This window comes from Canis lupus, unplaced genomic scaffold, assembly GCF_048164855.1.
Source record: "Canis lupus baileyi unplaced genomic scaffold, mCanLup2.hap1 Scaffold_299, whole genome shotgun sequence".
Taxonomy (NCBI): domain Eukaryota; kingdom Metazoa; phylum Chordata; class Mammalia; order Carnivora; family Canidae; genus Canis; species Canis lupus.
The window spans coordinates 524-28,510 of record NW_027326530.1 but is presented as its reverse complement, the minus strand read 5'-3'; the positions used below and the strand labels follow the sequence as shown (position 1 = coordinate 28,510).

Genomic DNA, 27,987 nt, shown 5'->3' with positions numbered 1-27,987 from the left:
CAAGACGCAAACTGAAATGAAGAGTTGGGATGCTGGACTGACTGAGCCACACAGGAGCCTACGTCTGCATTCTTGCCTCTGAAGGGGTTTGGCAGATTAATATTCGGGCTATCATCTGATAATTGCATTCTCTCTGAACATCCAATGCTTCCTTGATTTTGAACACTCAGCTCCATTTTAGAGTGAAGGAAGGGCATGATCAAATGTGTTGGAGCAAGTTCTTTAAACTCTTTAAGAGCATCTTCTTTTTGTTTTTTTTTTCCTTAAGGAGGAAACTTAAAGTAATAGTTTGTAGAGCCTTGTCCTTTTAGAACTGAAGAGCTCTGAGGAAAAAAAAAAAACAAGCCATAGGAAATGACAGAAAAGGGGGGCGAGTTATCAATAATTACACTTTGAAATCTAATTACAGACATCGCGGCAGTGGTGGCTGCTGGCCATGGAGAGTATAAGACAGTGGAGTATTTTAAGCAAGGCTTTATTTATACTCAGGAGGAGACTGATAGGCTGTTATTGTGGGAACCGGGCTCAGTTGCAGTGGCCAAATATGGTGCAGGTATGCGCAGCGAAAATGCACAGCAGAAGGGCTGGTGCAGCAATCGGCCTGAATTCTGAGCTGCTGTAGACACTCACTTTTTTGCTTTTTGCTTTTCTTTTAGTTCTCTTTTTCGAGTAATTGCTCTTCTCAAGTTGTAGATAGCATAACTGCTTTCAAAGTTCAGTTTCCACGTGGGTGCCCAGATTTTGTACATGCACATCATCTCGATCGAATTCCTGTTTTACAAATTTCATGTAAAGCATGATTAAAATGACATGTATGTAATTTGCATTTATAAAATGAAGGTCCACGAAAATATCCCGGGCAACGTGAAGCAAGGCTCTGGTTGTTGTTGGTAAGCATCCCCAGGCATATAATGATGATGGTGGGAATGCAGGGGGAGAGCTGGTGATGAAGGGGAAGTAGTACTCTGTCGTTAGGGGAAGCGAGGGTGAGACATTTTGCCAGGGTGGGTGTTTCAGAATGGAGCCAGCAGGAAAAAGGAAATGGTTCTCTGTAGATATTGTTCACTGACGTGTGTGTGTGTATAAAGACCATTAACAGTCAAGTGTCATATGCAAAACAGAAAAAAAAATATAAAAGTGTTACTTTACCTTGAATGAAAGTTGGACAGAGTATGCAAAAAAAAAAAAAAAACAAAAACCATAAACACAAAATTAGGTGAGGTATCTTTTGAAAAAGGAAACTTGCTTGGTTGGCTACAGTAAAATAGCTGCTGTTTACTGGAGGTCGCACACCAAGTGCAGATGGACTCTTCCCACAAACAGTGGCAATAACTACCATATGCTTGTTTCCTTCCCCTGGCCGAGACTCACGAGGGTGAGGCCGGAGTGTCCACCCCACAAAACCTGTCCTGCTCTCCTGGTAGCTTTTTAGATGTGTGCTGGGATATTTTCCTGAATGGGTTTGTGATGGTTAATGATCTCACATCATTATTTCAGTTACTCCTCAGAAGCCAAACAGTAAACAAGGAGGATGAGTCCTGGGTATTTGTGTTTTCCCAGAGAAATAGTGGGAACCTGGCATTTGGAGAAGCTGGGGGAGAGAAGGTCATTGATGTGCTTGTATGTGCTCACCCAGGGCCTCCAGACCCGTAATAGCTAACTTGGTTTCTGTTAGCCTGAAACTGTGTAGCCCACATGCCTCAAAGTGATCATTTTTATATTTAGTTGGTATATGTTGGTATTGGTATATGTTTTCAGTGAATGAAATGTAAAACCGTATTTTAAAAGTGACTGAAATTTTAGCAGTTAAGAAATAAAATAAATAGCCAACACCGAGCTAAGCACACATAGGCTCTTTATTGGTCCTGTCCCTACTGCTTTTGCCACATTAGTGGTCGGGTATGGCTTCATCTTTATGTAGATTTAATGTTGGGCTGAGCACTTGTGCATCCATAATCTCATGTCTCATGTTAGATAAGTATGCTTACCTGTTTTTTAAGGACGATAATACCAGAGAGGTTAAACATTTACCCTAAACTAAATGTTTGCGGCAGAGGCAAGATTTGAACCCCAGGCCTTCTAATTCCACAGTTGGTGACCTTTCCACCAGTTGAATGGGTGAGTATATGACAGGTCTTTTTTTTTTTATTTTAATTTTTTTTTTTATTCATGAGAGAAACACAGAGAGAGGCAGAGACACAGGCAGAGGGAGAATCAGAGCCTGATACAGGACTTGATCCCAGGACCCTAGGATCATGCCCTGGGCTGAAGGCAGACATTGAACCATTGAGCCACTCAGGTGCCCTGTGACAAAAGTCTTTCTATAAATGGTTTTCTGCTACATGAATTCTACACTCAATTATTCAGTGAACCCATACGCTAAAAAGAGTTACATTCCAGTAGAATAAAAAAAATGATGCCCATATAATAAAATCACATGTAAAAATATCATAATTTTTTTTATCACTACTTTAGGGAAAATAACTTTCTGCTAAACCAATAACAAATAATGTTAAATACCGCCATTAGGTCTGAACATATGGATATTACTAAGTGCCATAGTCAAAACACATTAAATGAGGAGTCTCCAACAGTAAAACCATAGGGAAGTGACTTCGTTTGCAAATTCCTTAATTAAGGAATTATATTAAGTGGGGGATAGTGGTACTTGAAGCCAAGAGAAATGTATTCTGTAAACCAAAGCTATCAAGAGTGTTCAGATTATTAACGTTGAGCCGCTTTGTTTTATCTTGACATGAGGAAATAGACCCATAAATCCTAGTAGGGAGTCATTCAGTTGAGAAAGATGGAAGAGGAAGCATTGACAATAAACACAGCCTGGTGAAAGCCTAGCACCTTCTGGCCCCTCCCTGTGCCAACCTCCACCCAGACCAGGCACTGAGAGTGACCAGAGATGCTGGGCACCAAGGCTCAGGCTGCCATGACCACATCTGTAATTTCTGCTTCTGAACGAGTGGCCCTTTTCCCCCACTAATTTAATCTTTTGTAATGAACGAGTTAAAAAAAATTTTTTTTTAAATTTTGCTTTCAGATGGAAGGTAGAAGGGTAGATTTGAAAATAAATGTTGGCCATTACATTATCAGACATGATAGGGCCTTATTTTAAACATTCTCTCTGCAGACGGCCTGCTTTTAGCACAGAGGCCCGCAGGAGACAAGTGGGGAGCAGGATAGTTGTTTTCAGCCTCAGGCACTTACTTGCTCGAGAAAAATTGCTGCCAGCTGAGTGGTTTCAAAAAACTCAGGCTACCAATGTGGTCTTTAGTGGGTAGAGGATTAGAGGGAATGCAGTTTCTTCTGTCCTCTATAAATATTTGCTGGATGGCTAATGGGTTTTTGTGTGCATGTGTATTTCCTTTTTCTATTGGGGAAATTACCAGTAATACAGGAACATCCTGTGATAAAATATATGAAGTGTAGAGCCTAAGAGAATGGATCAGTGAAATAGAGGAAATGTGGCCCAGGCCTGTAGCAGGCTGTATTGTAACAAAAAGTCCTGGCATCTGGATGTATCTACAGGTGCCTAACGACAGTGGTGGGGGCGGGGGGTGGCGGCGATGAATAGACTATTCCACCAGCAGCTTTTAGCATCCAAAGCTTACACCCCCATCAAAGAAATCATGCTTATATCTAATTATTTTAAATTTTAAAATCAGTGCTCACATCTACCCTTAGAATGCTTAAATGTCATTTTATTTTAGATTAGTATCCACGCTGGAATTCCTGTGAGAATAATCCCTTGTAATCTCCAATCCTGTGCTTCTGAATGAGCAGAGCCTTCACTGCATTACTTGAATGGTGTGATAAGTGTCTGTCCCGGTTCAGTATCTGTTCATGTGATGAGATGCCTGCATTAAAGTGAGCCTGGCAATATTGAAGTCTGAGTTTCCAAGCAAAGAAACATGGGAAGAATCTTCAACTGTAATTGTTAATTCTGTGGAAAATAGGAATGTAGAAATTTTTGAAAATACTGATCTTTGTTTCCTTGTCTTCAAAACAAAGTTTAAATATGGCTCCAAAATAAATATATTTATTTAAAAAAATATATATATATTTTAATAAAATATAATATATATATACATATTGTCCTATTAACATGTTAAGGAACCAGTCCTCACTTTATGCAATTACATAATAATTATAACCACAGGGATCCCTGGGTGGCACAGCGGTTTGGCGCCTGCCTTTGGCCCAGGGCGTGATCCTGGAGACCCGGGATCGAATCCCGCATCGGGCTCCCGGTGCATGGAGCCTGCTTCTCCCTCTGCCTGTGTCTCTGCCTCTCTCTCTCTCTGTGACTATCATGAATAAATAAAATCTTTAAAAAAAAAAAAAATAATTATAACCACAAATTACATTCCAAATGATTTACCTGCCGCTTTTTAATAAACTTAGTTCTCTTCTCCAGAGGTAGTGTCCAAGGAGGGTTTTTTTGGAGCTTGAAGAAAGCTCTCCCATCAGCATACCACCTGCTTTTTCTCAGCCCATCAGCTGGAGATGACCTCTGTTCAGCTGTATGATTCCCACTCCCTCATATGGGAGAGTAGAGGAGTAAAAACGTTAATTGAAATATAATACATATAGAAGAGTACACAGCTCATAATCATATATCTCAGTGAGTTTTCACCAACAGAAGCACCCATGTAACCAGTATGCAGATGAAGTGTATCTTTTTATAGTGATAGGTATTTCTTTTTTTTTTTTTTTTTTTAAGATTTATCCATTTTAGAGAAAGAAAGAGTGAGAGAAAGCAAGCCTGCACATAAGTGGGGTAGGGACAGGGGAAGAGAAGCAGACTCTCCGCTGAGCACAGAGCCCCATGCAGGACTCCCTCCCACAAATCGGAGATCATGACCTGAGCTGAAACCAAGAGCTGTAGGGGCGCCTGGGGGGCTCAGTCGGTTAAGCATCTGCCTTCAGCTCAGGTCATGATCACAGGGTCCTGGGATTGATCCTGAGATCGAGCAGAGTCTAAGAAAGAAAATTTTAAAATACTCATTGGATCTAATTCTCCCCCAAATGACTACTGATAACATTTTGGTGTGTTTTCAGGCTGTCTGTCCCTCCCTCTCCCACACACAGATTTATGTGTGCCCAGATATACATGCGCGCAGTACCACAACCTGGGGAGCTTCACACACGTGGGTACATACACACAAAAGAAGTTCCACATTAAAAAAAAAAAAAAAAAGAAGAAGAAGAAGAAGAAGAAGATGTTCCACATAGTTGCAATAACATGACAAAGAGACTTTTAGATCTATCACGGCCTGGTCGTTGGCTTCATCAGAACGGCCGGGAAACTCAAAACCATCCATCTCCCTACTTGATGGCAGGAAGGGTTTTTGTCTTTGCTTCTGTTTTGTGGGAGAGGAGGTTGAACTAAATGGCTGACATATATGAGGATGGCTCATTGATTTCATTTATCCCTTATTTTCCCATTTCTCAGAAAACTAAGCATCGATGATAGGAAGTTCAGATACTTCTGGTAGAAAACCTCTTCATGCAAAGCAGAAGTGAGACCTGGCCCCAGACTTTTCTGGGAAATCTGTTAAACTGAACCCCTTGAGGCTTCAGCTTCATTTTTTGCCAGAAGGCCTACTTGACCCTTCTCTTTTTTTTTTTTTTTTAATTTATTTTTTATTTTAATTTTTTTTTTTGACTCTTCTCTTCTTTTAATTAGCTCCCTTGCGGACACCCCAGTAGACCTTACCCGCAGTGGCTGTGTGTCAGCAAAAAGAAGCAGAGTCAAAAATGTTGGAAATCAAGCTGGTGGTCCTTTATAAGTTGCCTTACTTCTAACATAGATGGGAGGATGCCTTCATGGTGCTTGGTTCTTGCTGTGTTTCCTGCTCACATTGTCAGGAAGAGAATAGTTGGCAGCAGCTTCCTGTTGCTATTGGTGGCACAGGGCGTGATGCCCCTCTGCCTCCTGGCTGGCCGAGGAGTCCACTTCTTCTGCAGGGGGTTTGATGGGGTTCTTTGTGCTGGGAAAAGTTGTTTCCCACAGAACTGCCTATGCTTTTCTTTCTTTTTTTTTTTTTTTTTAAGATTTTATTTATTTACTTATTTATTTATTTGGAGACCACACGCAAGAGTCAGGGGAGAGCCAGAGGGAGAGGGAGAGGGAGAAGCTGAGCGTGGAGCCTGACCCAGGGCTCGATCCCACGACCCTGAGATCATTACCTGAGCAAAATCAAGAGTCAGAGGCTTAAGCACTTGAGCCACCCAGGTGCCCTGCCCTTCTTTCTTAGAAATATATCTTATTGGGGATCCCTGGGGGGCTCAGCAGTTTAGAACCTGCCTTCAGCCCAGGGTGTGATCCTGGAATCCTGGGATCGAATCCTGTGTCGAGCTTCCTGCATGGAGCCTGCTTCTCCTTCTGCCTGTGTCTCTGCCTCTCTCTCTCTCTCATGAGTAAATAAATAAAATCTTAAAAAAAAAAAAAAGAAATATATTTTATTATCTTTTGTACTTGGGATTTATGACACATGCAGGAACGTTCTTGGACCTGTTATCATTGTAAAACGTCTTCTCAGGTCGCTCCTTTCTTCTTGTTTGTTCACAAACATTCAGAAACAGTGTGAAGTGGCCTGTGTATTTACCTGTGTTCTTGTATTGTCTTTGCAGTCGGAATCAGCTGTCTGCCCTGCCTGCCTGCCTGTGTGGTCTGCCTCTCAAAGTCTTAATCGCAAGTAACAACAAACTTGGGTCGCTGCCAGAGGAGATAGGTCAGCTCAAACAGTTGATGGAGTTGGTATGTTACTGATTTTTAAGATGCTCTTTCTCTTTGCATACTGACCATCGTCTACCAAGGTAGTCAGACTTTTTGCTGCAGTTGGACAGGGAGGTGCACCCGTTGTTGGAGGGCTGTATATGATAAAGACATTAAGTGGGGAGCGGAACCAGCTTGGCTTTGCTGTGGCAGACACAGTTCCTGAAGTTTACAGGTTTCCTGTAGTTTACACTTCCTGAAGTTCGCAGGATTTACAGTTGCTGCAGTTTTACTGGTTATCATGTAGTAGTTAGATCATGCTTTTTTCAGATCGCATATAAATTTGTGATAAATTTTGAATAAACTGGCCAGATAATGTACCAATAAGTTTGTAGGCCATATTTGATGAATATAAATCATTAATTGAGAAAGAACAGAGTGCTCTGATTCTGTAAGGGTTTTTAGTAACCATTGTCCTAAACTGATGAACTCTAAAATGTGACCAAATTCCCAGAGGCAAAAACAAAACAAAACTCCACATTATAGATGGGTGGAGATGGGTTGTAAGTGTGCACCTGACACCAAGAGGCACTGTTCTATTTCAGCTCTTTCACTACTAATCAAATCACTCACCTTGTTTCTAAAATGGGAAAGAATGAATCCCAGCCGGGTAAGGTGGATGAATGAAGAAGCAGAAACGAGCAATCGGACTAAAACATTACGGTCATAATTTATCCTCCAAGCAAGCATTACCCCATACTGACCTTGTGTCAGGCACAGAGCTGAATGTTGTGATTATGACCATAAAAAAGATGGTACCTTGGGATCCCTGGGTGGCGCAGCGGTTTGGCGCCTGCCTTTGGCCCAGGGCGCGATCCTGGAGACCCAGGATCGAATCCCACGTTGGGCTCCCGGTGCATGGAGCCTGCTTCTCCCTCTGCCTGTGTCTCTGCCTCTCTCTCTCTCTCTCTCTGTGACTATCATAAATAAATTAAAAAAAAAAAAAAAGATGGTACCTTTTTATGGTAGATTTTACTGGTAGATTCCAGCCTAGAACATTGATTGCTAATGACTTTTTTTCTTGTGTGCCAACTCTAGTTAATTTCTTTGGGGCCGTGTGGAACACGTGGTGATGACTTGTAAAACCCAGATAGTGCTGTGATGCCTTCATCACGTCTGCAGTGGGAATTGGCTAGGAAAATGACAGCACCGGAGTCATCTATGTATCAGCTTTGATTTTAGAGTGGAAATGCCTCATTGCTATATAAAGGCATTGTAGGTAAAGAAAGAGTGTCTTTATCAGGACTTACATGATAGTAGTATCTGAAGCCCATTCCAGCTAGCTCACACCAAGAGTTGGGATTGGTCAAAAAGATGCAGGGGTCTTCTCAAATAGCCAAACAGTCTTGAGAAAGAAGAACAAAACTGAGGGTATCGTAATCCCAGATTTCAAGATAATACTACAAAGTTGTAGTAATCAAAACAGTATGGTACTGGCACAAAAATAGACACATAGATAGTGGGAAAGATACATGCACATCTGTGTTCATCGCAGCATTATTTATAATAGCCAACAGATGGAAACAGCCCAAGTGTCCATCAGTAGATGAATGGATACAAAAGATGGGGTGTACAACGCTGCTCCGGCTGAAGGTGGCCCTGACGACCAGCTGAATCGGCTCAAGGTTGAAGAACTAGCCCTCCAGTCAATGATTAGTTCGAGGAGAGGAGATGAGATGCTTTATTCTCACCTTGCACCTCAACAGTCACATGATACGCTGGTGCATGTGGACAATGAAGCATCAGTCACAACCAAACTGCACTGGAGTTGAGCACAAGATGTGCCCGAAGAGTAGTAGGAGGAAGAAGCAGATTCCTGAAGCAGGTGAAATGCACGTCTGAACAGAGACAGGCATGGGAAAGAAGCCTGAAAGCAATATGGCACACCACCGGGCAGGGGACTCACTCTTTGCTGCTTCCCAAATACTTAGACACCAGCTGCGTGGGTCGGTGTGCTGGGCTGGTTAAAGCCAATGGTGGAGCAGAGCCAACCTGCAAAATCCACTTCCTCACCGTCAGATCTCTTGATGAAGGCATGAACCTGTGTGAAGGAAACAGTTAAGTGTTGTTAAAAAACCAAAAGGAAAGTTCAAGAGTCCTGGGTCTAGAGCTTCACTTAGGAGGAGCTCCTGGAGCCTGTCCTAGGGTAGCAGTAGGGGGCCATGAAAATGACCAGCTCCTGCCAAGAACCTACGCTCTCCCACTGTGACCTGCGGGTGGCAGCTCCACTGTCAGTGCCTCTGAGTGGCTGGCTAGGAGAAACGAAGGAACAGATAGGCTTCCTTCCCTCAGCCTGTCCCTTACACTGATGCGTGGAGGCTGATGTTTGGGATCTTGCAGCTCCAGGGTCAGCGGGAGCAGAGTGGTCAAGGTGGAGCAGGGAATGGGCACGGGGAGTACTGGGCAGATGACACAACAAAGTAATAAACGGGGCGTGTACAAATGGGAAATAAATGGACTTACCATGAGTTGCTTCAGGAAAAAAAAAAAAAAGATGTGGTGTATATACACAATGGCATACTACTCGGCCAGAAAAAAAGAATGAAATCTTGTCATTTGTGATGACATATATGGACCTTCATAAAGGGCATGAAATAAGTCAGAGAAAGACAGATACCATATGGTTTCACTAACATGTAGAACCTAAAAAAAAAAAAAAATTGAAAAAACAACCAGAAACAGTCTCATAAATACAGAGAATGACTGGCAGTTGCCAGAGGGAATGGGGAGCAGGTGGATGAGTGGAATTAAGGAATGCAAACTTCCAGGGCATCTGGGTGGCTCAGTCGGGTGAGCATCTCCCCTCCGCGCAGATCATGAACTCGGGGTCCTGGGATGGAGCCCTGCGTTGGGCTCCCTGCCCAGTAGGGGAGTCTACTTCTTCTTCTCCCTCTGCATGTCCCCCCGCTCATGTCCTCTCTTTCTCTCAAATAAATAAATAAAACTTTTTTTAAAAAAAGAGGTGTAAACTTCCAGGTATAAAATAAGTCACAGGGATGAAAAGTGCAGCATGGGGAGTATAGTCAGTACTGTTGTAAGAGCATCGTGTGGCGTCAGGTGGTGACCATACTTAGTATGGTGAGCGCTGTGCCATGCATAGAGTTGTTGAATGACTATGTTGGGCGCCTGAACCTAATACAACATTGTATATCAACTATACCTAGATAATTTTTTTTAAAAAAGATGCAGTTTTCCCATCACTCAGCATGAGGACATTTGATCAGGGGTCATGAATGTTTAGAATAAGACACTGGAAACTTATCATGAGCCATAGCAGTGTTTTTGTTTTCTCAGCTTTCTGTATTTCTCTATATAATGGAGATGTTGCCTTGCCCGCAGATCTGAAGTTTAAATGTCCTCCAACTTGAGCACTAGCTGGTCTGTCTTGGCCTCGGTGTCTAAGCGAGGGAAGCAAGGCTTGGTTAGGATGTCCTCCCCTGACTCAGTCCTCGATGCTCAAAATATATGGTCATGTGACCCAGAGACAGCTGCTCTGCTGCCACCAAAGGGGACAGTTTCTGAAAGAAGATGAATATTAATTTGGGTAGGCAACTCCTACCCCTAAATTTGCTATTATAAGAAATACATGCCTAGGGTAGGGAATGATTGATTCAGTCTTGGAGTTGGGAAGGTTTGTACGGGAAGAGACCTTTGAGAGGCCCCTTACAGAAGTCTGTTTGGGATTTTCTAAATGGGAAAAGGAAGGCTGGACAGAGGAAGAAGCATTTAAGAGAGAGAGGACAAGATAAAAAGCCTCTGCACAGCAAAGGAAACGGTCAACAAAGTGAAAAGGCAACCTCCAGAATGGGAGAAGATATTTGCAAATGACACATCTAAGAAAGGGCTAGTATCCAAGATCTATAAAGAACTTATCAAACACAACACCCAAAAAACAAAGAATCTAGGCAAGAAATGGGCAGAAGACATGAACAGAAATTTCTCCAAAGAAGACCTACACATGGCCAACAGACACATGCAAAAATGCTCCGCATCACTGGTCATCAGGAAAATACACATCAAAACCACAATGAGATCCCACCTTACCCTGGTGAGAATGGGGAAAACTAACAAGACAGGAAACAACACATGTTGGAGAGGAGGTGGAGAAAGGGGGACCCTCCTGCACTGTTAGTGGGAATGTGACCTGGTGCGGCCACTCTGGAAAACTGTGTGGGGGGTCCTCAAAGAGTTAAAAATAGACCTGCCCTATGACCCAGCAATTGCACTGCTGGGGATTTACCCCAAAGATACAGATGCAGTGAAACGCCGGGACACCTGCACCCCGATGTTCACAGCAGCAATGTCCACAATAGCCACACTGTGCGAGGAGCCTCAGTGTCCATCGACAGATGACTGGATACAGAAGATGTGGTCCATGTATACGATGGAGTATTCCTCAGCCATTAGAAACGACAAATACCCACCATTTGCTTCCACGTGGATGGAACTGGAAGGTATTATGCTGAGTGAGTCCATTGGAGAAGGACAATTACATGGCTTCCCTCATCTGTGGAATAGAAGAAACAGCACAGAGCATCATAGGGGAAGGGACGGAAACCTGAATGGGAAGTCATCAGAGAGGAAGACAAACCATGAGAAACTCTTAATCAGAGGAAACAAACGGAGGGTTCTGAGAGAGGAGGTGGGTGGGGGTTGGGATAAGTGGATGATGGGCGTTAAGGAGGGCACGTGATGGGATGAGCCCTGGGTGTTATGCGCAACTGAGAAATTACTAAACACTACATCTGAAACAAATGAGGTGCTACATGTTGGCTGATTGAATTTAATATGAGAGAGAGAGAGAGAGAGAGGACAGCTTGTGCAAAGGCAAGACAGCCCGGGAGGATACGGCATGAGTGGGGAGTGGGAAGCAGTTTAAATCCTGCGGAGGCTAAGCTAGGTAGGCTGGGCGTTCAATTCTCACAGCCACGACCTTAGAACTAGGCCACCATCCGCTCCTCCACAGGCCATTCAAGACCATCCTCAGGACTCTTGGTCCCTGCCTGTCTCCCCAGATTCATCTCCTGTCCGGGGCTCCTTTACCCTCTGAGTTCCAGCCTTCTAGGAATGCACCTTGTTCATTTCCTCTTCTGGACTTGGAAGCATCTCACTGACTCTGTATGAGCTGTTTCTTCCTTCTCCTCTTCTCTTGATCCATTCTTAGCCACATTAGATCTCACTTCCTCCAGAAAGCCTTCCCAGATCCTCCGAGCCAGAGCTAGGTGCTCCGAACACAAGCACCCTGGACGTATCTCTGAATTCCGTGGAATCACACTTGTCCTCTTCCTTGGCATTCTCCGTGCCAGCTCCCCCTAGATCTTGAAAGCCGCCTGAGGATAGGAACTTGCTGTCGTACCCAGTGCTTGGCACAAGATAGACACCTAGTCAATGTTTGCTAAATGCTGCTGTCAAACGGTGGAAAGTGGGCCGAGCAGGTGGCTTGGGACAGACCGTGCAGACTCCCAGGTGCTCAGCCTGGCGGGGGGATGACTGTCTTACAATCCAAGCTAATTCAGAAGGTGCCACCTTAACTGGTTCCAGAAAACAGAAACATAATACAGAGTAATGCTGGGGATTGAAACTGATAGCCATAATACTTATTTTTCTTTTTTGAGAATACTTCCCTTTGGGAGTCTGATAAACCACAAAATCCAGGTGTGCTAAGAATGTGGCTTAAGTCTTACAAACACAATATGAATGACAGGTAGGTTTTCCCCCCACTTCTTGGGCTCCCACACAGGGAGGCACGCTGGCCAGGTCGGTGTGTTGGAACCTATTGGCCTCCCGAATGTGTTCCCACCCCCTGCACCCTGGGCCTAAGCCCACAGCATGCCCTGCATTCAGCTGCGCTGTGGCCACGGCTACAGGCCAGCTCATCCATGGCACCTGTGGCGCATGTGGCACGTGTGCTGAGCCCAGAGCCAGCCCCACAGCAGAGCAGGGCTTCCCCCACATGCTCTCGTCAGCTGCTGGGCTGGCATGGCTGCAGAGGTGGAACAGCCTGTCTCCCGCCTCAGGACCCACGAGCTGTGGGGTGGCTCATAAGGGACCCCTTGAGCTCTTCTTAGGTACCCTGTCCAGAGCCCACTCTCGCAAAGGCTGCCCTGCCTCCTCGTGCAACCAACTACCTATTTAGCACTGTCATCCACTGGCTCTGGCATCTTTTCTCCCCCAGCAGTACCTGGTGAGTCCTTGGATCCTGGAATGTTAGAGCCCCAGGGGTTTTCAAAGCATCTAGTCCAAGCTCTTGATACCTTATAAATGAAAAAAAAAAAAAAAAAAAAAAAACAAGGTAGAGAGACAGCCTGTGATGTACTGAAGGTCACTGTGTCATAGCTAACTTGGAATGTGAGCTGAAACACCCTCACCCAGCACCGTTTGATAGGAAGATACTACCAAGCAGCAAACGTTATTCTATTCTATTCTATTCTATTCTATTCTATTCTATTCTATTCTATTCTATTCTATTCTATTCTATTCTATTCCATTCCATTCCATTCCATTCCATTCCATTCCATTCCATTCCATTCCATTCCATTCCATTCTTAATTCCAGTGTAGTTGGCACACAGCATTATATTAGTCTCCTGTGTACAATATAGTGAGTTAACACTTCGATATACCACGGGGTACTTATCAGGACAGGTGCCCTCCTAAGTCCTCATCACCTGTTTCATCCATCTCCCATCCACCTCCCCTCTGGTAACCATGTAACCATTCATTTGTTCTCTGTAGTCAAGAGTCTGTTTCTTGGCTTGTTTCTCTCTCCACCCCCTTTCTCTCTCTCTCTCTTTCCTTTTCTCATTTGTTTCTTAAAGTCTGCATCTAAGTGAAATCAGGTGCTATTTGTGTTTCTTTGACTTATTTCACTTAGCATAGTACTCCCTGTCTCCACTCATGTTGTTGCAAAATTTCATTCTTTTTTATGGCTGCATAATATTCCATTGTGTGTGTGTGTGTGTGTGTGTGTGTGTGTGTGTACATGTGTGTACACCATTTATCAGTCAGTGGACACTGAGACCGTTTCCATAATTTGGCTATTGTAAATAATGCTGTTATAAATATAGGGCATATAGATATATAAAAATTATTTTTTAGATAAAAATATAAAATAAATACATATTTATGTATAAAATATATTTTTTATTTAGAAATATTTATTTTATATATATTTTTAAAAGTACATTTTTTATATATAAAAAAAGGTATTTTTATATTCTTTGGGTAAATACCCAATAGTGTGATTTCTGGATCATAGAGTAGTTCTATTCTTAACTTTTTTGAGGAGCCTCCACACTGTTCCATAGTGGCTGCACCAGTTTGCATTCCCACCAACAGTACACAGGGCTTCCTTTTTCTCCACAACCTTGCCAACATTTGCTGTTTCTTGTGGTTTTGATTTTAGCCATTCTGACAGGTGTGAGGTAGTATCATTGTAGTTTTGATTTGCATTTCCCTCATGGTGAGTGAGGTTGAGCATCTCTTCATGTGTCTGTTGGCCATCTGTTGGCCATCTTCTTTGGAGAAATGTCTGATCATGCCTTATGCCCATTTTTTAATTGGATTATTTGGGATTTTTTTAGGTGTTGATTTGTATAAGATCTTTATATACTTTGGATACTAACTCTTTATTGGATAATGTCATTTGCAAATATCTTCTCCCATTCAGTAGGGGTGCCTTTTAGTTTTGCAGATTGTTTCCTTCACTGTGCAGCAGCTTTTAATCTTGATGTAGTCCTAATAGTTTATTTTTGCTTCTGTTTCCTTTGTCTCAGGAAACACATCTAGAAAAATGGTGCTGTGGCCCATGTCAGGGAACTCACTGCCTGCACTTTCTTTGAGGATTTTTATGGTTTCAGGTCTCACATTTAGGTCTTTAATCCATTTTGAGTTTTTGCATATGGTGTAAAAAAGTGGTCCGGTTTCACTGTTTTGCATGTTCCTGGTCCAGTTTTCCCAACACCGTGTGTTGAAGAGACTCTCTTTTCCCCATTGGATATTCTTTCCTGCTTTGTCAAAGATTAATTGACCTTATAATTGTGGATTTATTTTTGGGTTTTCTGTTTTGTCCTATTGATTTATGTGTCTATTTTTGTGCTAGTACTACAGAGTTTTGAGGACTGCAGCTTTGTAATATAATTTGAGGTCTGGAATTGTGATGCCTCCAGCTTTGCTTTGCTTTTTCAAAATTGCTTTGGCAATTTGGAGTCTTTTAAGGATGATTTGTTCTAGTTGTGTGACAAATGCTATTGGTATTTTGATAGGGATTGCGTTAAAGGTGCAGATTGCTTTGTGTAGCATAGGCATTTTAACAATGTTTGTTCTTCCAATCCACAAGCATGGAATGTCTTTCCATTTTTCGTATAGTCTTCAATTTCTTTCATCAGTGTTTTATACTTTTTAGAGTACAGGTCTTTTTCCTCTTTGGTTAGGTTTATTCCTAGGTATCTTACTATTTTTTATATAATTGTAAATGGAATTCTTTTCTTAATTTTTCTTCCTGCTGCTTCATTATTAGTGTATAGAAATGCAACAGATTCCTACACATTGATTTTATATCCTGAGACTTTACTGAATTCATTTGTCAGTTGTAGTTTTTTTTTTTTTTTTTTTTTTTTTGGTGGAGCCTTCAGGGTTTTCTATATAGTGTATAAAGTCATCTGCAACTATTGACAGCTTTACTTCTTCCTTTTCAATTTGGATGCCTTTTCTTTCTTTTTGCCTTGCTGGTGTCAGCAAATGTCATTTTAAATGCATTGGTAGCCACATTTTTTTTTTAAAAAGCAAGTGAAGTTCATTTTAATGATTTATTTTATGCAAGATGGCTAAAATATTATTTCAGCATAAATGTGATATAAAATTTATGAGATATTTTATATTTTTTTCACATTAAGTCTTTGAAATCCAGTGTCTATTTTATACTGCCAGCATCTCACAGGTTGGACCAGCCCCATTGCTAACACTCAGTGGCCACATGTAGCTACTGTCCACACTACTGGGTGGGGCAGCTTTGTAGCTTGTGTTCCTTACTGTGTGAGCATGCACGATCTTGTAAAAAGCATTTATCTGTGACATTGGTGAATATTTAAATCATTGCCATTATTTAACCACAAGGGGTGACTGGCCTTGCTTAAGGTCACAGACTAAAAAAAGATTAGTTTCCATCCGTTCTTACTTATCTTTCATCTCTTTTTGCTTAAAATAGTAGTGCTACTGTAGGTAACCATGTCAAATGAATTTTTAGCTAGCAGTTGGAAAGAAGTTCCCCAGAGAGCCTGCAATAATTCTAGACTTGCTTGGGAGGTTTTTGTTTTATAGTTACTTACATGGTAACCAACTTGTTAAAAAATTTGGGGAGGCACTGCCCTGCCCCCAAGCATTCAGAGTACCCTAAGCCAATTAAATGCTGATAAAATCACTCAGGTTATCAGGCTCTGAGCATTGTTTAGCTATTTTGGAAGAAATATTTTTAAATTTCACATTAGACTCAAACAGTATCCTAGATGGAGCTGTAAAGTCTCTTCTCTTCCAAGTGTGAGTATTCCAGAGTCATCAGTGGCTTAAATAACAAAACCCAAAGTACCACAGCTGTCTGCAAGAAAAGAGTCTTCCTCTCTAATTTTTAAGAGTTGAAAAACACCATCTTACCATCTTAAATATATGTCACACTTATCTGAAAATAAAACAGAAAGCATTGCCATGCAGTTATTGGCTTGTCCAGCCATTTGAGATTGTGCAGAGAACAGAGGAACACAATTATTCCTCCTCCCATGAAGAAGCCATTAAGAAACACCTGTTGAGATGTCTTTTTTCAAATCCGTGAGAGGCCAGGCTAGAGTTCTATACTGTTTCAGGTGCAAGAGAATTTAAGGAATCTTAGTTCTGTGAAGCTGGCCCCTCCGGGGCCATTTCTGGTGGGAATGAATGAGCTAGGACTTCCTGCCTTCTTGGCCACGTTGAATACTTCTGTCCCTCTGGCACTCTCAGAGCTGTAGCTGTAATAGGTATGTTGCTTTCTAAGTCTTTATATCTGGGTGTTCTTTCTGTAAGAGAAAGAGGAAAAGCCCTGGCATTTACTGCACACCTACTATATGCCTGGCACTCTGCTAGGTACATGACGTGGATTATTTCATACAATCTTGACAATAACTCAGCCAGGCAGGTATCATATCTACATTTCGTAAACAAATTTGAGTTTCAGAATTACTTACCCAAAGCCATGGGGCTACATGGAGGGGTGGGACTGGGGTATAAAAACCAGTCTTGTGTGATGAAAGCCCCAACTCTGTCAACAGCACCACGCAGCTGTTCTTGCTGTATCTTCTTCTAGACTAAGTGTCTCATGGAGAGGGGCCATGTTTTGTTTGTTGGGTGAGTTCCTGGTTTACCTTGCAATGGTTTTCTCATTAAAGTTGGGGCAGAGCATGAATAGCCAAGAGTGAATCAGAGAATGAATGTTTTAAAAAGAGGGTCAGTGTCTGTCTGGAAGTTTCCTCACAGAGGAGCTCCAGCCTGGCAGGGAAGGTCATTGGACTGTTCTGGTGTTGACTAAACCTTATTGTCTTCGTTAAAACCACATTAACACTTGGAAACATGGTTCTTTTACTGTCAAACCATGCCTGAAGGAAGAGGCATGTTGGATATTTGGTGAGAGATGCCATATGAATGGCCTGTGTTGTAATGACCTTAGAGCTGTGAAGACAAGCACACCACGGAAAGCATGGTGAACTTGAGTTTTCTCATAGTTTCCTGTGCATACTGACCTGCTGGGGTCCAGAGATGGTCTATCCCTTGTGTGGTTTCTTTCCATTTGTCTTTCCCCAACTCGGGCATTGAAAACTATGGCTCCCAGCTCTTACCTGCATGTAAGAGGACGTATTATCACTGGTCCAGAAAGCTACTCCTAAAACCGAAAAACTCAGAGAGCCTGATGCAAGGAAAGGTACATTTCCTGGCCCTGACTAGACCTCTCTTTTTTTATTCTCTTTTCATGAAATGTTTATTTGTGTGGGGAGTTTGATTTCAAGGATCAATTATTGACAAGACACTGGGTGTATCGTCCTACATCTGAGGAAAATCCCTTCTTCCTTATTTTCATCCATGGCATTCCGACCTCTGAGCTAGGTATTGGGAAGACATAAATTCATGTGTCTCACATAGTCATTTTTCCACTTGTGGTCTCTGGAGATGCCCCAGCCCCTCTGGTTCCTGTGGGACAGTTGGGAATCCATGGCTTGTTGAAGATCCATTCTGTTGGAGAACATTGGGGTGGTATGCGAAAAGGTGTGAAGTTGTGTTTTATACTGAAAGGAGACATTCACTAATGTGATAATTTATCCTACCAGAGGTTGCTTGATAAAGTCTTGAATATAAATGAGCAGATTCATTTTTTTAAGGATCTTATTTATTTATTCATGAGAGACAAAGAGAGAGAAGCAAGAGACACAGGCAAAGGGAGAAGCAGGCTCCCTGCAGGGAGCCCATCCCAGGACCCTGGGATCACCCTGAGCCAAAGGCAGACGCTCAACCACTGAGCCACCCAGGCGTCCCTTAATTTTTCTTAAAAAAAAGTTCTGACTACAGGCATTGAGGTTTTTGATTGTTATGGAATCAAAATTGACATTATTCCTGAGTTAAGTATCTGACTTTTAAAATCTCTTCATTATCTCTGTTGTGATAAATGGATTTTCCTAATATCACAAGGAAATTTGAATTATTTAATCTTGCCACTTCTTTGTACATAGGCACAGAGAGGTTAAGACATTTACCTACAGTTACACAGTGAGTCATACAATAGACATTTCCCCCCAAAAAAGAGCATGATCCCATGATGGGAGTTAATAGCTTGGATTTCCTGTCAGAATGTTCGCATTTCCTTCCATTAAATAAAGAGCTACATTTATTACAAAAATATGACTGAAGCGATTGTATAACCACACTAGATTTTTGAAAACCTGAGGGTCAGAGCAAGTTAGCTTGTGAGAATACCGCATGTATTTGCACAGGGTGGCCTGGTCTCACTGGACGTCTTTCCCTAACCAAGATCGTCTTGACACAATCCACAGTGGTTGTGTTGGTTTTCATTAGAGGTTACTCCTTGAAAACACTTTTCTTTTCTTTTTTTTTTAAAGACTATTTTCTGAAAGTGAACATTAATAATAATTTAATAACCCCTGAATTAATCTGATGTTTTAAATCCTTATCATTTTTGCATACTGAAGGTAGTAAATTAACAACTAGCACTTAATAACAAAAATCTATTAGTCTCCAATGTGCATTTAACACTTCTAGAGACTTCCTTTATTGCCTGAAGGGGCTGGCATGAAATGACTCTAAAGTTTTTCCTTTGGTTACTTAAAAACATGTTGATTAAACTAGTGGAAAAAAAGTTTATCTTAAGTCATAGTTAAAATTCTCCATTTGATCTTTATCTCAATTACTAAGTTGAGCTGGCCGTTCCATAAAAACTTAAGTTCGAGACTTAATGTTCTTGTATATAAACTAGATTCATTTCTATATACTAGAGAATAGAATTAGTAAATATGTATGACATGCTTATGATGATTTCTTCCTGGCCTACCTGTATATTTGCAATATTCTAACAGTAAATATATGGTAATTTGATTCACTGAAGCTTGAGATAATTATTTTCTAAGATAGAGCTTAGGGGCTAATAAGCAATTCAGAAGGGATTCACTTTACTATTCTAAAAAGAGCCAATGAATCAGAAAGTCATAGCTTGGTAAATTCTCCCTAAATGCAGAAGTATGAGGTATTGGTGTCATTTATTTATTAAATTTATTTTCCTAAACATTACCTTTTTAAAATGAACTCAAAATTAAAAAAAAAAAAAAAAGAACCATACCTTAGGCTAAATGTGGACAGACATGTCCTAGAGAACCAGACCGTCCTAGGAATACTGCTTTCACGTGTTCTGAACTGAAACATCTTATCTCTATCTTATCCCTCAATTTAGACTAACATCCCCTCCCCCCTCCTCCTCATTCCGCAGTGACTTAAGACCCACGGGGTTTTAATTTTTGTGATGAGATTCATAGCTCCTTTAAAACATAGCAGCGTTCAGTGACTGGAAGGCCATAGACTTTGCATAATTTCACAATATCGATGCTACAATAGCAAGAAGTCTTTATCTGGCTTTCACGCTGGATCTCCCGGCGCCTTTTCTCCTCGTTGTTTTGGCAGGACAGGAAATACCTGACAGCAGAGTGCTATTAGAATAATTTGACCTTCACCATACAGCCCTCCAAATGTGAATGGACAATTGGACCTTGTGTTTCTGATTGTCTACAGATGTCCTGTCCTGCAAGTCAGAACGAAAAACTCTGTATTGTTATGTTCTTTTTTTAAGTGTAAATTGAGTAACTGCTTTCCTTACTAGTAAATAAGCATTGAAATATAGTTGAAGGGAGTTGATTTTCCTTGATGAAGCCATTATGTGAGAAACATATGTTTAAAAAAAAATTACCTGGTATTTCGGGAAACAGCAGCGGGTAATCAGCGGCACGCAAGGTGAATATAGTACGGACCAAAAAATAGGATACGACTGAATGAGACTTTATGCTGTGAATATGCTGCCTTAATATATCTGTTATCTATTTGTTTCCCTCTCTCTTCTCTTTTTTTTTTTTAAGTGATTTTTTGGGGGGTGCCTGTGTGGCTCATTTGGTTGAGTGTCCAACCCTCGGTTTAGGCTCGGGTCTTGGTCTCGGGGTCGTGGGATTGAGCCCTGTATTGGTCTCCTCGATTAGCAGGGAGTCTGCTTGGAACTCTCTCTCTCCCTCTCCCCTTCGCCCACCCCCCCCCCAATAAATAATAAAATACAAGAATGATTCTTAAAAGAATTCTGTCCTTGGAACTTGGGAAAATTGTCAGTTTCATATCAAAAATCTGATTCCCTTCAACTGCAAAAAGGATCTTTCTTGTGCATTCACACACTGACTTACAAAAAGTGAGTGGGGATGTCAGTCACATTAACTCCTCTCTAGGGATGGAAAATGCCCCCTGTTTCTTCCCTTGTGACCTCCCCACCCCCCACCCCAGCCCCAGCTACCACCAGTGTGACTGTGGTTGCGAGTCCAATAGGATGATTTAATCTCATATATCTCTAGGGCTTACCTGTATACCGTCTATGTGAGAGCTCGGCTAAAAGTGTGGAATGCTACTACCTCTTGCTTCTTCGTGACTTGATTGAGGCAAAGAAATATAAAGATCTCACTGAAAGGATTTGGTTACTGTCTGTGGCTGATCAGAAGCCATAGGAATCAGGAAAAGGTGGCATTTCGTTTTTTTGCTTCTTGTATATGGAAGTCTATGCAGAAAGGCAGAAGTATTTAGTGACTCAGTGAGGGGCAAAAGTGACTGAACAAATCTCCAGACCTCTTAATTCTTTAATTCCTTCCTTTAGACTTTTACTTCTCTGCCGATGTACCTGTGGGTTTTTGTTTTTGTTTTAATGCATCAAGAGCCAGCCCGGGGTGATGGCATGGGACACTCCGCGTTGTTGGTCAGACGCAGAGCATAGAGCGGGACCGTGGCTGAGTGCACTGTGTAGACTCGGCCTCTGCAGAGGGCTGCCGCACTCCTTATTCCTCTTCAGCAGGTGATACTCGCTAGCAGCCTCATGACCTTGCCAGATTGGCGGATCACCTGCGGGTTTCCAGATGAGAAGAGATTAGAGGACAGTGCTCCCCTGTGTTCCGCATGGTCCCGCTCTCACAGGGAGCCCTGGGATTTCTGGCAACGGGTCAGTGGTGAGCTCTTCTCATCAGAGTGAGTGTGGGACTGATTTCTGCAGTCAGGCCTTGCTGCCTTCTAAAAGCGGGGTGGGAAAGGGTTTTTTTTTTTGTTTTGTTTTGTTTGGTTTTGTTTGGTTTGGTTTGGTTTTTTGCAGGTTCAGGAGTGATGTGGGGTATTTAAACACTCGATCTCATTGGGATCAGACCTCGCCCAAGTAGATCTGGGGCTCTGCTGTCTCAAGCAGGACCCGCCAGGGATTGGTATGTAGGTCGGAGCGTCCCAGAGTGCCAGCCGTGGGGCCCATCCCTCGCTTTATCCCTGGCATTCTGCTCAGCGCCGGGAAGACGGAGTGGCTAAGACCCAGGATCTCCCATCGAGGAGCTCACAGGCTCGTAGGGAAGGCAAACGTGTGAGCTCATGAGGGCAGGACCACTGAGGACGGCGCCGTCGTTGTCCCTGGGCGCGTGATCAGACGGGGATGGAAGGGGGACACCTCCACAAAGGCCTCCGAGAGGAGCCAGCGTTGAATTCAGCCTTGGACGGTGCAGGGGGGCCAAGGGGACCACACTGGGGGGGCGCGCCAGGCAGGGAAGAGCCCGACCAGGTGTGGGCCCCTGAAAGGCTGGGACACACACTGGTGACAGCAGACGGCCACGGGTGGGGGGGGGGCTTGGGGACGCAAGGGGGGCTCTCAGGGAGATGGCACAGGATACACAGACCAGCACCGGAGCTGCCAACTTGGGGACGATCCCTCCTGCGCTTCCGGAGCTGGGACAGACGTCTGAGCTGGCAGGTGACGCAGGGAAAGGACACTCTGGCAGATTGAGGAGCAGGAGGCCGGGAAGTGACTGGGGAGCACCACAGTGTCGCAGGAGGGAGGACATGGCTCCGAACAGGACAGTAGCCGGGGTGGGGGCTGAGCTTCCAGAGGAAGAGGCAGAGGGGATGAGGGGAGCGGATAAGAAGGGTGAGGCTGCAGCTCTCACTCTGAGCCTGTTGGGCAGTGGTCCCCATCCACAATTGATGGGATGTTACGTTTTTCCCTGCAAGAAAGGGACGTCATAGGCAGCCCGGGTGGCCCAGCGACTTAGCACCACCTGCAGCCCGGGGCGTGATCCTGGAGACCCCGGATCAAGTCCCACATTGGGCTCCCTGCATGGAGCCTGCTTCTCCCTCTGCCTGTGTCTCTGCCTCTCTCTCTCTCTCTCTGTGTGTGTTTGTCTCTATGAATAAATCAATCAATCAATCAATCAATCAATCTTTAAAAAAGAAAGAAAGGGACATCATCCGTGTGCCCCATGGTCTTGCTGGTAAAAATGTGCTTGCAGGCATTTGGGTGCACAAAGTGTGCAGCCCCCCATCACGGACTCCATTCGACAGAAACAGTGCCTCCAAAAGATGCCGTAAGGGTCATGGTTTCCACTGTAAGATGTGGGTGTGTGCTAGGTGGGGTGTGTCACCTTCTGTTTCGAGGCGCTGTGGGAGGGCAGCTGAGGAGCGGGCGGCCTTCGTTCCTAGTGTTGACTGCCCGGGACGCCTGACTTCACCCCCCTGGGCCCCACCTTTCTGACACTACTAAGCTGCTAATACGGCCTCACGGGTTCGTCGTGACAGTAAGATGCGATCGAAGCACGAGAACGCAGCAGGTGCGAGGCCCACAGAGTAGCCCCTGAATGGCCCAGACATCCTTCCTCTCTCCTCTTCCAGCCTCAGAGGATGTTCAAAAGGGTGCACTTTCTTTTTCCTTCTCTGCGCTGAGCCTTGCTTGGCCAGGGGCATCCAGACCAAGGTAACGATGAACCCAAGGAGCTGTCCTCATATTTAAATTCCTTAAGGAGATGTCACGCGGGAGGCTTGATTTCCTGGAAGAGGGTGTTTATCATTTCTGCCTTTGCTTTTTGATGCAGGACGTCAGCTGCAATGAGATCACAGCCTTGCCCCAGCAGATAGGTCAATTGAAATCTCTACGGGAACTGAATGTCAGAAGAAATTACCTTAAAGTTTTACCACAAGGTAAAAAAAGAATAAAACAGGAGATGTTTATTTTGTTTGTTTGCTTACTTCTGGGAAGAAGGTAGTTTGGTTATGTTTATGCATGCCCAATAATATTAATTATATTAATATGAATCATATGAATTTCACACACAGATAACAGAAAAGTTCATATTCATATTTAGTCGGGGGCACGACAGTGCAGCCATTCCCCCGTAGAAGGCCGTGTGTCTGTTAGTTTGCTCACATAATAAAGTATCACAGACTGAGTGGCTTAAACAACAGAAATTTATTTTCCCACAATTCTGGAGGCAGGGAATCTAAGATCAAGGTCTCTCCTGAGGCTTCTTGCCCTGATTTACAGATGGCTTGCTTCTCCCTGCATCCTCACGTCATCCTCCCTCTGTGTCTCCATCCTAATCTGCTCTTCTTAGAAGGACACTGGTCATATTGGGTAGGGCCCACTCACATGACCTCATTTTAACTTAATACCCCTTTGAAGGCCTTATCTTCAGATACAGCCACATTCTGAGGTTCTGGGAACTAGGACTACTCCAACGCAGGAAATTTGGGGACATACAGTTCAGCTCACAACAGGAGGCAGCATGAGTTGTTTTTGGTATGGATGTGCAACGTTCTGGAACATCGGGCCAACACCTTAGGCGATGTGTTTGGTCTCATAGGTCCAGCTGTTAGGATCTCTGGCCTTGGGTATCTGGTCGCCCTGGTTGGGAACCGCCCCCTGAGTCTAGAATCTATGCTTCAGGTGAGAGGACCACCCCTGCTGAAGTGGCACGTGGGCTAACGTCACTGGTTGTTGCAGCGAGTCTCCCAAAGGCCAGAAGCCGGGATCCTCCAGAACCTCGGCGTTGAGGCTGGTTGCCCCCTCAGACATCCCTGCTCAGGAGCCAGCCTCAGGCCAACCCTTCCCTGCACCTGTGGGCTTCCACAGCATGTCATTCTGATATGCTGTCTTTGGGTTCCAATAAAAAGTTACATTTCTTCAGGAATTGCAGGCTATTAAGAACTTTGACAAGCAGCTCTGTAGATGTTGGTGGATCTGAATTTCATACGTTGGGATTCTTGTTTGGACTTGAATCAGAATGAGTCGACGAGCAGTAAAATACCGAATGCTTTCCCAAAAGACGTATTCCAGGTTTCAAAGATCGCACTGCTTTCCACCCGTTTCATTTAAGGCCCACCAGGCATACCAGGGTTCACACATCTATTTAAAAATATACCTCAAAGCAAAAGCATATACTTGGAAACAGAAACTAAAGCATTTGGTTAACCCGACACTACTGCAGCTGGTTGAGAACCGCCTGATTTGTATTATTCTGTTCCTGCATCTTGCTCTTTGGCCTGAAGGCAAGCCGGTGAAGCTCATGGAAGGGAAAAAACTTTATAAAATATGATGCACTTGGATGGGAGGTTTGAGTATCTACCTGCCATCCTGTCACTTTTCGTGCACTAACTAGCATCTTCAAGAAGTAGAAGTGGAAACTCTGTCGGCACAAGGACTTATTAGTTTATGACTTTGAGATAACCAGGTATAAAAAGATAGATTTTTCATTCTGTCACAGTCTCATCCATTTTGAAGGGATGAAATTATTTTTCTTGGTTTGAGCAAGTGCAAAGGGGAGATGCTCTTACAGCACATTTCTAAGCATTAAACCTCTTGTGGCACTAAATGCAACTTTCCTCTAAGCTCTTGTTGCTAATCGCTGAAAGCTCATGACAGATCACCAAACTCTCATTTTCAAAAGAAAAAGGGTAACGATCGTTTCACGGATGCCTAGAATAGTCTAGAAACGTGTGAAAAGTGTGTCTTTTCTGCAACCAAGGTCTTTCTTTCTCTCACCACTCCTTACACTCTTACCTTCAGAGCATTCCCTTGCTCTGAGGACGGCATTCCCATCCCTGAAAAAAGATCGGTTACAAATTTCTATCCTTTCCATAATTAGGTTTTCTCAGGTGTAGTAGTTTAAAAATATATCCTCCAAGCTAAAACTTCAGTTTACTGGAAAAATCTCTCTCTCTCTTTTTTTTTTTAATAACTTCCTGCATATCAAGTTTCTTTTCTGCTTCACTCCAGAGAACTCGATTAACAAAAGGGCATTGATAGTGCTTTCAGGCAACGAATTTAAAGACTTTGAGTATTTACTTGTTTTTCCTCTGTGAGTACCCTTCCCCATATGCTTTCAATCTCAGGAGGGAAAACGAGTCTGTGGCCGAATTACCCATATCAATTTTGTGGTGGTTTCACTACACATACTGCAATGAGGAGACCTGCATTTTGTTTTTTTCTAGGCCCAGAATGGACAGAGTTAAGATTAAAGGAGCCCGTCATTGACCTTCTTTGCAACAAAGGATGTGCCTTGGAATTTTTTTTTTCCTCTTCCTCCCTTTTCCTGCCCTGTTTCTTGCGACCATTTCTGGGCCGCTGTTCTCAGCCACCACTACCACCACCACCACCACCATTTTCTGGTTGTGAAACTGCCAGGCTCTCGTTTTTCCTAATGAAGCCAAGATGATAATTGTGTTCCAAACTGCAATTAACGGGAATGGGTCATAATACAAACCATTCTTACTTTATTTACCCTCTTTGGTTCAGTTGCCTCTCCTCCCCTTCCTGCTGTGCCTGCCAGGAACTTAGCCCTCCGCCTTGCTTCAAAGCCTTCACTGTCCCAGGCAGAGAATCGCTGAAGATCCAGAATCCAGTTAAGTTTTGCCACTAAATTTGCTGGCCTGAGTTCAGTGAGTGAAAAGAACAGTCTCTGAGACAGATCCCTATCACTAAGGGTTCCAGCAAGGGGATCTGCCTCCGGGATCCAAATCCCTCTACACACTAGTCCAGTTTGAGGAATAAACCATGAAGTGAAAGAGATCTGACTTTGCCCTTGACCTTCCAGATTCCATGCTGTCCTCCAGGTCCCCGTCCTCCCTCCCTCCTTTACCTGCAGCTCACAGCATCAAGGCAACCTCCAGGATGAGTAGGGTGCCAGGCAAATCGCTGCCCCTGCTCTTGGGGGGGTGGGGGCGGAAAGTGGGGGATGAGGCCTGGGCTCGGGCAGGGACTTGCTCGGCACCCAGCACTGAGTTTGGGACCTGCAGAGTTGGATGCTCTTCAACCTCTCTCCTCGCACTTGGGTCCTGTTTTAAATACAAAGTAATCCCCTAAGGCAGGAACCAAGGAAAGTCCCTTCCACACCCAGAGGCCCGGGGCCAGGAGGCTTGGAGGAGAGATCACTGTTGCTAAGAGCATCTCTGTTTGTGGAACTTGAAGCAGCCTCTCTGAGTCGACTGAAAACCCTCAGGCACACTTGGGGGTGGTAGGGGGGAGAAGCAATCGGGTCACTTCTTACCGCAGGTCACTTTATATAGCACCTGCCTGTCCTCCCCTTTGGATCTCCTCGCAGAGCCCAGAGCCCTTACCGAGGCCCCTCTGCCATATGTGGGAGTGGCCCCCCCAGGGACCTCACTGCTTGGCCCTAGTGTCGCTCTACGTGTCTGCTGTCGCTCAGCCTCTTTGCTCCGTGAAATATAGTCGACTTCGTTCCCTGCAGCTGCCAGCGTCGGTTGGAATGCTTGAAATTACTGAGTGTTTACTATGCCACTGGGTGGGGATTTGAAGCTAAATATAATGTTCTATCTTGTTTGTGGAGCTGCAGGAGACTTTTCAAAAGCAGTAGACTTGAGCCTCATCAAAGCAGGATTACAGGGTCCATTGCAGAGTTCTGAATTAGATGGCATTTAGTCTTGAAAGTAGAATTAGAAAACCCAGGAACACATTTCTTGTAACTGGCTCTGAGACTATGCCAGCCCAGATACGTTGTTGACTCGATAAGAATATTTGATGATTAGCACATTGTTCGTATGCTTGCAAATGAAGTGAAAGCATAAACCTACCCAATGTGGGGTGGCTTATGTGATTGTTCTGCTGGAAGAAAGGCCTTTCTAAACAAAAGATACTGTAAATGTCAAGTGTTTTTTAGCTCTTATCAGAACTACTAACAATTTAAAATGATTGTGCTCCCAATGGAAGATTTTCCCCTCTCCTTTAGTAAAATATTTTAGACACAGACCACGTATTCCTGATGCACAACTTGCTTCAATTATGTTAAATATTTTTCCTGGTAAGCAAAGAATGAATTTTTGAATGTTTAGCCATTTAATCTTGTTGCTTTCTGAATTTGTGTTTTCTTTTTCTTTTTCTCCCCGCCCTGTTCTTTAGAACTAGTAGATCTTCCCTTGGTAAAGTTTGACTTTTCCTGCAATAAAGTGCTCGTGATTCCCATTTGTTTTAGAGAGATGAAACAGCTGCAAGTATTACTACTTGAGAACAACCCTTTGCAGTCTCCTCCAGCACAGGTGAGGGATGGCAGCAAAGCTGTTTCATCGCGGGATACGCCGTCACTAGTGCGTGCGTAACTCTCAGCAGAGCTG

The 27,987-nt window shown here is 43.5% G+C and overlaps 1 protein-coding gene across 1 annotated transcript; it reads left to right on the top strand.

Moving 5' to 3' along the window:
* The first annotated feature begins 67 nt into the window (after positions 1 to 67).
* Positions 68 to 27,987, top strand: LOC140629863 (leucine-rich repeat and calponin homology domain-containing protein 1-like). The gene is made up of 4 exons (XM_072819364.1): positions 68 to 890; positions 6,649 to 6,775; positions 23,457 to 23,562; positions 27,776 to 27,987. Exons 1-4 carry the CDS (start codon positions 811 to 813, stop codon positions 27,970 to 27,972), a joined length of 510 nt encoding a protein of 169 aa, XP_072675465.1. The 5' UTR covers positions 68 to 810; the 3' UTR covers positions 27,973 to 27,987.

Bases quoted from the DNA above. Each gene is read 5' to 3' on its own strand.
- LOC140629863 (XM_072819364.1), top strand. From the start codon at position 811: ATGTATGTAATTTGCATTTATAAAATGAAGGTCCACGAAAATATCCCG. The intron at 6,776-23,456 runs GTATGTTACTGA...TTTTTGATGCAG, and splicing joins TCAAACAGTTGATGGAGTTG to GACGTCAGCTGCAATGAGAT. The intron at 23,563-27,775 runs GTAAAAAAAGAA...CCTGTTCTTTAG, and splicing joins CCTTAAAGTTTTACCACAAG to AACTAGTAGATCTTCCCTTG.